General features: G+C 43.2%; 1 protein-coding gene across 3 annotated transcripts; it reads left to right on the top strand.

The window, feature by feature from the left end:
• The first annotated feature begins 724 nt into the window (after positions 1-724).
• LOC101158238 (clavesin-1) lies at positions 725-10,928 on the top strand. Of its 3 annotated transcripts, none has more exons than XM_011488640.3 (8): positions 725-1,051; positions 2,478-3,017; positions 4,798-4,968; positions 7,582-7,700; positions 8,733-8,907; positions 8,982-9,092; positions 9,364-9,584; positions 10,156-10,928. In XM_011488640.3, exons 2-8 carry the CDS (start codon positions 2,919-2,921, stop codon positions 10,232-10,234), a joined length of 975 nt encoding a protein of 324 aa, XP_011486942.1. In that variant the 5' UTR covers positions 725-1,051; positions 2,478-2,918; the 3' UTR covers positions 10,235-10,928. The 3 variants fall into 3 exon arrangements, with proteins under 3 accessions (XP_011486942.1, XP_020568243.1, XP_004080866.1); XM_020712584.2 differs by having other exon boundaries at positions 2,538-3,017; XM_004080818.4 differs by having other exon boundaries at positions 2,541-3,017.
• Positions 10,929-11,185: the final 257 nt, after the last annotated feature.

The following is an 11,185-nucleotide window of genomic DNA, read 5'->3' on the forward strand; positions in this document are numbered from 1 at the left end:
TCCACAACCTTCAATAGACTTTACTGCCTGTTAAACAGAGTTAAGATGAGTGAGAAGATGGAAACAAATTCACTTTCTATTTTTCTCTTGAACTTTTTATATAATCGACTGAAGACATAAAGTATATTAATTTTGTGGATGACAACTATTTTTTGTTAGGAAGCAGCTGTTTGTTGCAGGTCTGCAATCATAAGAGGTGAGTCTAAGCCCCGCCCCCTCCTCTCTACCTGTGCACACCTCTGCAGCCCCCTCGCTCCTCCAGTGTTTTCTACACAGAGTGCAATAGACGGCCATCATAGAATCATAGAGGCAGGTTGACGCGATAGTAGGGGCATCCTCGGGCAAATGGCACTAATTTAAAGTGGAAATGGGCGGTTTTGGTCTAGAAAAACTGCGGAGAAAAAATAAAAAAAAGAGTAGTTTTTTTGGGCGCACATCATGTGCCTCCAGTCCTACGAGATTGCCACTTTTTAGAAGAACTTTCCATCCCATAATTCCATCTCTGTGCTGCAGCACAGGGATGAAAGAGCCGCATCGTAAAATGAAAATCTTCAAGAAACAGTGTTTTTCTACTTTTCATTTGTGATCACAAAGAAGTGTGACTGTTTGTCAAATACAGTGTTGCACATATCGACAGAAATGAACTTATTTAAATATTGTACATTTTATTTTTAAATGACGTATTTATTGGATGAACTCGTTTATTCTGAAAGTCCATCACCGGAAGCGCTGCGTCGTTTCGGTGCACTTGACCCGTCCTTCACGCTGACGTTTTCTCTGTCGGGATCTCTCCTCCTGCTCCTCCTCAGGAGGACTCTGGCCTTCCTCCTGGCGTCTGCAGCATCATTTCCTCCTCTTCGGTTTCCGTCTCTGACCTTCATTTCCTTCTGCGGTCAAACAGAAATCGTCTTTGTTCGCGGGCGGGATGCCGATGGCCGCTTCCTCTAACTCCTCCTCTTCCTCCACCTCCTCCTCATCCTCCTCTCCTCTCAGCCTCAGCACCACAGCCGGAGGGCCGCTGGGCCGGAACCGCCGAGCGGGTCTCTGCACTGTGAGTGTTTTTGTTCCACATGATGCGTTCAGGAGCTGAAGTTCTGCGGGACAAACCATCACAGGAAGGCGTAAGATGGGTGGTGGTGGTGGTGATGGGGGGGGTCATCCAGAAATTGAGCTTCACTTTACACTGCTTTGCGTGTATGTGCGCACGTGCGTGTGTTTGACGGAGGACACGTCAGAAACAGCTGGTGTCTTTTATTAACATGTTTTTTAGTGTATGAACATGTGACACAAATGTGTGAACATGTCAACACACATCAACACAAAGTCACAACAACTGAGCTAAGATGAGGTTCGTTCTCTGTAAGGGTTCAAGAGTTCACCAGCTGTTCATGCATTAGAGGACTTGAATGAAGGCGGTTCTGATGCTCTTGGTGGTCGTGTCACTGGAGCTCAGCCTTGACCAGCTGAGAACCGGACAGGAAGTTCTCTGAAATCCTATTTGGTCTGTTTAACACAAGACGCTATTTGTTGTTGGGTTTTTGCTCCATTAGAAAAATCCCAACTAAATAAAGTGTCAAACTTTACTCAGACACGTCCGTCTAGGATCTTTTGGGTCACTGAGACCCGGATCTCCCTCTAGAAACCTCCTGCGGTTCTGCCATTGATTATAGACGAGATCAGACTGAGCGTTCCAAACAGGAAGTGCCTGCTGCTTCCAACAAGCCAAAATGCCAAACAGCTGTGACTCTGTCCCTCTATTGGCCAGAAGGACCTTCTTGATCTGATACCTTTTTTTTAAGAACACGTTCCGGATAATTTGATATTCGGTTCTGCAGTTCAGGTTATTCAAGTCATAAACGGACCAATCAGATGCCTCAGTAAAAGTAGGTGGTCTCACGTTGAACTTTACAAAACTCTTGATTGACAATCTTGTGTAGCCTGCTTCTAAATGGTGGAGGCCTTCCAACAAGCTCACTCCTGATTGGTGAGGGCGGTTGCCATAGCTCCCGTCAGTTGTGACCTACAGCTCATGGTCATGCATGGTCATAGGTGAGGGTAGGAACAGTGACTTGCATGACTGTAGCTGCTCTCTGCTGCTCCCTCCTTCACTCACTCATGAACAAAACTCACAAGTCCCAGCCAGCAAGGCCGGCTAGCACCGCAGGGATGCCAGGCCGCCTGGCGGACAGCTCAGTTGTCAACCGGGTTAGCGTCTGGTTAGCTAACTGAGTGTCCACTCCTCCATTTGAAACTCTCCGTCTACAGGAGAGGACAGAATTTAAGATGGTTTTCCCCAGGACCTGCAGAACGGACTTTGCAGACCTGAGCTGGATTAGCTCTGATGCAGGCAGAGGTCTGTCCTGACCTGACAGATGAATGTAAACGTGGGCTCTGTCAGAAGGAACAGATCCAGGATCAGACCTCTGAGACTGCTTTGCTCCAAAGCTGATCCTGATCTCCTCATGTTTCTTCTGCAGGAGCTCCACGACGGACCGAAGTGCCGTCATTGACCGCCGCTCTTTCTCGCTTCTCCCCAGCAGACCGTCACCTTTAACCTGCTCCGCCGTGACTGAGCGCAGTCCAGGTCGGCAGAACGTGACAGAACCATGACAGACGGCGGGAGGATGAGGATGAAGCTGGGACGAAAAGGATGATCCTGCTTTATCGAGACTGATCCAAACTCCAAAACCAAAAAGTGACGGTGTGTCAGCGTCCTGGGAGTTGACAGCAGAGACGATTGTCCTCGGATCCAAGCACTTATCCAGATTGTCCACTTTCAGCTGTGAAATGTAACTTTTGGAAACCAACATCCTGTCAGCGAACACGATTGTCTCAGGTCTCAAGTTCCCATCCGCTGGACTCCTGCAGATTAAACTGCAGCAGAAAACAGATCAGGAAAATCCAGCAAAGACTTTGCCATGAATCACCTTCATTCCAGCCTGAGCTCGGAGATGATGGAGAAGGCTCGCTTGGAGCTGAACGAAAACCCAGACACTCTGCATCAGGACATCCAGCAGGTACAGGAACACACACCCGGGTCTTTGCACATCCACCTAATCCAAAGATGAGCCTGCAGGTTCTTCTATCCCAGCAGATCCGGCTTCTCCACTAGAAAGGTCTTCTCCCTCTATTCCTGATCTATGGTGGTGTGTTTAACCTCAGAGCTCCATCCAGAAGCTCTCAACCCTCAGCTTCATCATGGAGCAGAAACGTCGTCTCTGCCACTCAAACACTGTGACAGCTTTGTGCTACACCAGTGGTCTCCACGTTTTTCAAGCCACAGACCGGTTCAATGTCAGACGTTATTTCACAGACCGGCCTGTACCGAGACTGAAGTGAGTGTCTGGTTTTTTAGCTTCCAGTTTCCTGTAACTTTTGGGGATAAAGTTTATCTTCATCCTCGGTAAAATATCTACAGCTGCTTTAAACTTTATGTCTACAATAGATTTCATGTAGGAACCATTAAAATGGGATCTAGATTTTCTCTTAACTCACAACTTTTAATGTATAAGATAAAAAAAAATCAGACGCCAACTTCAGTCTTGTTCGACTTTTAAGACGTGATGAATAATTAATAACAAAATAAAAACAAAATTTCCAAATATAATAATAAATGTGAATCCGCTTTTTGAATATCTTTATTAGCAGCATCCTGATAACATTAGATAGTATCATTATTATCCATATTTGGAGTAAAGGCTCCTGGTCTTTGTCTGGTAAATGCAGATTTGTTTTATTTTGAAGTCAAGGGTTCTTCTTCTATTTCCTCTCTGGATCTTTTCAGTCAATAGAAACTTTCCAAAATTGTTTGTTTTTTTACTAACTTTGCCAGCTTGGAGGTTTCAGTTTAGCGGTTTCTGGAGCCGCTTTAAGGATGTAATGGATGGATTTTCCACACGTGACTGAGCGACTTGACATGCGTCAAGAATGAGTCAGACGTGGCGGAGAGAATCCAACAGTTTCTAAAATTTAAACTCAGCGGTCTCTTAGGTGTGAGTGTGTGTTTGCTTGTCTCTGTCTCTGCACCACGGTGAACCCCACTCTCAGCCTTCAGTGGGGTAAGTTCCAGCGTCACTGTGACCCTGGTTGAGGGAGGGTCAGACAATGGATGGAGGAGTTTCTCCACATTCTCCTAAACTACCTTACCTTCTTCTCATGTGAGCTGCTTCAGGACACCTCACCTTTGAAATTCCTTGTTTGACTGTTATCCATAGAACCACGTCTATGAACTTACTGAGCCAGTTCAAAGGTAAAATTTTGAGGTCAGACAATATTTTCTTGAGAGCGGTCAAGAAAATCTTAGAGCGGTCGACCTCTGATCGAAAGGTTTAGTTCCTGCCTTGCCTGCCCATGTGTTGAAGTGTCCTTGGGCAAGGCACTGAACCCACATTGCCCTGGTGGTTGCAGGTTGGTGCCAGTGTTAGACAGTAGAGCTGCCATCAGTGTGTGAATGGATGAATGGGACTGAAAATGAATGGGACACTTTGGGCCTCCCTTCAGGTAAAATATTGATCTTAGTTTCATTTTTAGTTTTTTTTCTTTAAAAATATAAACATTGTTATAAAATATAAAAAAATAACCACTGTTGCCATTCCTAATAAGAGAAGCCAAAAGCCAAAGAAGATATTTGAAAGCTTAAAAAAAGAAGATGTAAATAAAGACGTAATGAAATGGAAGCAATAGGATGTAAACAGTTTGTCTGCATGGTCTTATTTGGAACAGGTCTGCACCCTTCATGGTTCCGTTGTGCTCTTGTGGTTCTGTTTTCGGCCTGAATAAGTGCTCTTGTCTTCTCAGGTGCGGGACATGATCGTGACCCGACCGGATATCGGTTTCCTGCGAACGGATGACGACTTCATCCTTCGCTTCCTGAGAGCTAGAAAGTTCGACCAGCTCGAAACCTTCCGACTGTTGGCCCAGTACTTCCAGTTCCGGCAGCAGAACCTCGACATGTTCCAGAGCTTCAAGGTTTGTGGGTTTAGATCTGCATCATCTGGGCTTTGCGATGCTATTCAATGAGTGTTTCTCAGGTCTTATAAATTTGGCAATAAGTGAGTATTCCTAACCTGCAGCCTGGCTGTTAGTCAGCATCACCAGTATGTCATACGTGCATGCAACTTACATTATCCTTATGAACACTTCACAATACACTTACCACACTGCTACGCTCTATTTTCATGGCGTCCCTTGACGTGGTCACACAAGCTTCAAGGGAACTGCAGGACACTCCTGTGCTCCCCTTAAGGTGCAGCTGCTCCTCCTTATGCCCCTCCACGGGCGCAGACAACCCAAAAACCTGCAGCCCCTGGACGGGTCAACCCGTCGTACAGGAGCATGCGAGGAAGGCTGAAACGCTGGCAACGTCATGAATCTTCTTTCTTGAAACATTTTGACACAAGCCACCTAAATGTTTTCCAATCTAGTTACCATGACTCAGCTTCAAGGCAACGTCACCTGGATAAATGAGAACACGTCAATATCATGAATAAATGTTCACAAAAGGGCCGGATCTACACAACCGCACACCAAACAATCACAAATGGAAACACAAACATCTGCACAACCAAAAACAACCAGGAAAAGGGATTCCTGAACTAAAGTCCTTTCATGCGACCCACTGGAATCCATTTAACCGCCATGTTACCAGGGGACAAACTCCAAACCATGGATGGTCAGTGATGTTTCTGTGCTTACTAAAATAAATATGTTCTTAGTCTTTTTAAGTCTGTGCGGTGGCAACTAAAGGACTGAAGGATTTCCTGCTGAAATGTTGTTGTAATGTGAAGGTCGTGTCACTCACTACCTACATTTTGCACACAGATGACCACTGGTCATTCGTGAATATACGTGGAAAAAGTGAGAAGAGTCGTGGTCTTTACGTGACAGTATCACAGATGTATTACGAATGAACCACGTTAAAACCTCGGTAGAAGTATGAATAAACCACGCAGAGAACACGTACATCAATGTAGAACATGAACCGTGCGTGATTATTGTGTTGTTTACATGCAATTCATTAGTGATTCATGCGTCAATTAGGTAACTTTAATGTGATACATGCTCCGTATACGCGATATAAAAGTTATACATCGGTGGTACACGCGTGAAAAGTCTGTTAGACATACGTGGAACGGTTGTGGAAAGCCACCAATTTGAGTATGCATCTAGCAAAAATCATGCACAATTACATAAAATTTATGTAATAATTGCATAAAAAGTTACGTAAAATACGCGTAAAATGCGTAATTCCAAAGATTTTGAAAAATGGTATTCATGTCGGTCAAAACCCTCATTGGACATTTGCGCACCTCAACAAATGACAAATGGGATGAACACGCATGAATCACGTTCATCACGCATGTATCACGCAAGACAGAAATGTATATGTGGAAAATGCGCAGCATGTATGTAGTGGCCGTGACACAACCTTTAGTTTTTGTGTGGTTCTGTGGCAGTCGTCTCCTCTGCAGAGCTTTCTATTTGGTTCTTTGCTATCGCATGGGACAGACTGCTAGAGGAAACCCAGTAGTGTCAAGAGTAAAAGTCAAATGTCTTCACTAGAATCAGTTGCATAATCTTACATTTTGTATTAAGATGATCCAGATGCCCTGAGGCTTTAATCTGGCTGTCATTCTTTACGACTTGCACTCTTCAGATCTACTAAACCACTGTGGGCTTTTTCAAAATTTAAAAAAAAAAAAAATCTTTATTCAAATTTTCTTTGCTAAACCAATGGTCCCTATTTTTGTTTTCTGTTTGGTACCAAGTGGCCCACGGACAGGTACCGTTACCAAAACAGAAAAAGAAAATGCAAAAACTTTAATTATTTCCAGTTAGTTTATTTTAATGTTGATAACAGAAGATTTATTTAGGAAAACTACCGGATTCTGTCGTCCACATTCGTCTGTCGCGTCACATGACCTTCTCTAGAGTAGTAAAATGAATAAAAAAATAAACCGCTAGAGTAGCCCAAAGCTGTGAAAAACAATCATTTGGAAAATTTCTTTGGGGAGACGAGAGTCAGTGAGGAACCCGAAGAAGAGGCTTCGACTTCAAAGAAACATAAAGCTGCTGTTTACAGAGAAAACCAGGAGCTTTGCTCCAAAAAGGGATTTATTGAGCCCCTCTGCCTGATGCATGGCGACTGACTTTGTATGTTTCACACGCAGATATTAAAGTTGCAGACATGATGATTCATGTTGATTATTATATTTAGAAAAGACATGTTTTATGACGGTTGTCTCATTTTATTTCCCTTTATTTATCCATCATTAAAAGTCAGAAGCAGCTAAAGTTAACGAAAAAAATCTGTAATGTTGCTTTAATTGAATTATTTACAAATCAAAAACAACTTCTACAAATCAACAACTTTGTTTCATTAAATCTTTGTCATCTGTAAAAAAAATCTACTGATGTGTTCATATTCTTTTAAGCAAAATTTTCTTGAATTAGCATTTTAATTGGAATAACAGGTTTTTCAGGAATATTTAACGTAAACTCCGGCTTTGTTCCGTTCGATAACATTGTCTGACATTAAACCTGAAAAGGTTGGTTAACGTTTTCAACTTTTGCGCCTGTCAGGTGGATGATCTTGGCATCAAGCGAGCACTGATGGATGGTTTCCCAGGTGTGCTGGAGTCTCCAGACCAGCATGGACGAAAAATACTCATTTTGTTTGCATCCAACTGGGACCAAAGCAGGTAAAAGTCATTGGGATCATTTTCATGACCTGCATGGGTTTTGTTCAGCTGTCCTTAGTTTGTGTCTCTGTTCTTGAAGTGGTTTTAAAGATTTAGATGATACATGTATTAATATTTATGCATAATATTTACCTGGCCAAGGTGAACATTTGTTTGTTCTGTTTTAAAGTCTTGTTTTCAGGATCAGTTTCATAGTGAAAGGTAATGAAGTCCTCAAACATCCTACTTAAAAACTGACCATACGGGCAAATTATTCCCTCAAAGTCTCAGACTTTATAAGGTTTGTGTGTAGAATGACTGGAATAAGAATCATCTAAAGTGGTTTTTCTTATTGAAATCAATTCCTAAACTCTTTAGAGAAAACTTATGTTACAAAAATGTTTTTGGAAGAAAAACATCAATAAAAAAGAAAATGTTTTGAATCTAAACTTGTTGACTCCCAGCTTTTAAAATGATATTCAGTCGGTGTGACGTCACCCAAAGAAAATGTTTTACTTCAGACTCCAGCCAAAGTCGATTCAGTCGGCACATTTTTTTGTGTTTAGGACGCCGCTCTGTCGGGAAGCGCTGATTGGTTCAAATCAGTCTGTCATTGTTTCTATGGCAACCACTCTGGCCAATCAGGAGGGAGCTTGTTGGAATTCGACACACCTACCACTTGAAGCGTTCTCTGGAGAATCTGTCAATCAAATGTTTGTAACATTGGACATGAGACCACCTACTATTATTGAGGCATCTGATTGGTCAGTTTAGAACTTGAATAACTTCAACCACAGAACAAATGTCATGAAAAGTCATGTACTTGTTCTGTAGTTGTCCTAATAAAAATTCAGATGCTAATGCTAATAAGGAGCTTAGAAAGGTTTCCTACCCAGAATCCTGCACTCCCTGTAGGCTTTGTGGCCTGAAGACAGAAAGAGCCTGACGAGTCATTCACTTCAGAGACGGGTGCACTTTGTTTAGAGGTGTAGTTAGCACCCGATACACTATTTTTCACGAGTGATTAGCTGATCAATAGCTGCTCTCCAACAGGAACTCCTTCATTGATATCCTGCGGGCCATCCTGCTCTCTCTGGAGGTTCTGATTGAAAACCCAGAACTGCAGATCAATGGCTTCATCCTGATCATCGACTGGAGCAACTTCTCTTTTAAGCAGGCCTCCAAGCTGACGCCCAACATCCTCAAACTGGCCATCGAGGGGCTCCAGGTGGGCTCATGGTGCACTCCGACCTGCTTTGTGCTGATACGGTGTTTGTTAAATGGACCCGATTGTCTCCTCAGGACAGTTTTCCGGCTCGGTTCGGCGGAATCCATTTCGTGAATCAGCCGTGGTATATTCATGCCATGTACACCATCATCAAACCCTTCCTGAAAGACAAGACCAGAAAAAGGGTGAATATCAGTTCCTGTTTGTTTGATCGTCCATAACCGTCCCTTCTTCATCATCACCTCTCTCTCTTGTCTTATCTTACCTTCTCATCTGCCTTCCTTGGTTTTCACAGAAATGATGCACTTCTTTTCATTTCTTCCTCCTCTCCTCACGTTTGCTTTTGTTTTTTTAAGACAGTTCTTTTCCCCCCCTCCCCCTGTCCCCTTCCTTCCTCGTTTCCCCCCTTCTCTTTGACTCCTTGTTTCCTTTCCTGTGCCTCCTTTATGTCCTCAGATCTTCCTCCACGGGAACAACCTAAACTCACTCCACCAGCTCATCCTGCCTGAATGTTTGCCGTCGGAGTTCGGAGGAACGCTGCCGCCGTATGACATGGGCATGTGGGCGCGCACGCTGCTGGGACCTGACTACACCGACGAGACCGAGTACACGCTGACGTACGACGCCCTGCACGTCCGGGAAAACTGTGGAGGAGGAGACAAAGATATGATGAAAAGGTGAGGGAGGAGAAAGGATCAGACTGAGACGTTCACACTGAATGCGATTTGTACGTCAAATTCGTAGCTCGACGCTTTTCCATAAATGATGAGCTGCTGTCCCGCATCAGTCCAAGGAGGGAAAACACAAGAATCCCATTAGAGGAACTTTGTGTTATTGTCTCCATACAAAAAAGAAAAATATCACAACGTTCAGGAAGATTCTCCTTCATGTTGGTTTTGGACTCCGCCCACTGATCACGTCATCAACGGGTCACGTGCCAAAGCTGAGTTTCTGATTAGATAATGCAACATGTTTTCTTCATTAAAGTTCAAATATTTGAACTCTGGATGCAATGGAAACCATCTGAACGCCGCGCCCGACGCTTAAAACGTGCCGCAGATCAAGTCTGTACATTGACCTCAGACTGAAGTTGGACGACCCTGATGTGCGCCTCACGTTTGGCGTGAACGCAGCTCTCTATGTTTCCCTGTGATCATTGATTCTGCTTGGTTTAGTAAAGCTAAAGCAGCGGCTTCACATGCAGCTTCTTGGGGGCCTCCTGATGTCTTTTGTTGTTCTGTTCTGTAGGTCTCAGTCCACGGTGGAGACAGGAACCCTCCGGCAGACAGACAGAGAGAGCAGCACGCCGCTGCTTGCTCTGGACTGAATCTGCACCCTCTGTGTGCATCAGGGGGTAACTCTGACTGCAGCTGAATGTCCTGACTTTCCAGACATTTGCAGCTCTGATGTTTTTACTTTCATCAACCAAAAGCCACAATCAAGCTTCGAATGTCAATGTTTCATTCCTTTTGATTTCAGCCTTGTTGTTTCGCCTTGAGGGTCTGTGATGCTAAGAAAAAAGAATCAATATGAAGAAAGCTTTTGTAAAACTTCTTTAGTTTCAGTATTACTCCCTGAAATATCCTTCGAACTCAGGATTATATCCTTTCTCTTCAGATTTAAAAATGAATTGTTCCTTTAACTCTTGCAGATGTTAAATGACAGAAGAATATGTGGGAAGTCACATTATTTTATTCTAGTTCAAATTATTTTAAAGCTAATTATTCCCAAAAGTCCAAAGGGACCAAATGTCCTCAATCTCTGGTGCGTCGTCATTCTAAACAGGGAACTTGGGTCAAAGGCCTCACAAAGACACGTAGACAAACACACACACTCACATTTTTCTTTTTGAAGTTGTCTTTAGTTTTTTTAATGAAAAACAAGCTGTCATTGTCTTACTTCTGTGAATCAGCCTAAAATTTATGAGCTACACAAAAAGTAAGCTTCAAATCCCAATCATAAAAAACAATTTGAACAATTTTAAGCCTTTTTTTTAAATTCATGTTTATCTTTCTTGTTATTTTGTAAAAAACTTTTATTTATACCATGGTCCGGGTGAATACTCACTTCTTTTTGGCTGCTGGGTGTGGATTAAAAAGTGATAATCCACAGTGACAATTCATTCATTTGTTCATCTTCTTAACCCTTGTGCTATCCTAGGCACTTTAACATTGGGATTCGGGTCATCTAGACCCACTAGACAGTGCGCTGAACCTTTTTTCTTCAATGATTTGTGATCTTCACTGGTGTCCATGGAATACCTGAAATCCTCTTCACC

This window comes from Oryzias latipes, chromosome 20 (genome assembly GCF_002234675.1).
Source record: "Oryzias latipes chromosome 20, ASM223467v1".
Taxonomy (NCBI): Eukaryota; Metazoa; Chordata; class Actinopteri; order Beloniformes; family Adrianichthyidae; genus Oryzias; species Oryzias latipes.

Coding starts and splice junctions, on each gene's coding strand:
- LOC101158238 (XM_011488640.3), top strand. CDS start 2,919: ATGAATCACCTTCATTCCAGCCTGAGCTCGGAGATGATGGAGAAGGCT. Junction 3,018..4,797: donor TGCATCAGGACATCCAGCAG/GTACAGGAACAC, acceptor TTGTCTTCTCAG/GTGCGGGACATGATCGTGAC. Junction 8,908..8,981: donor TGGCCATCGAGGGGCTCCAG/GTGGGCTCATGG, acceptor TTGTCTCCTCAG/GACAGTTTTCCGGCTCGGTT.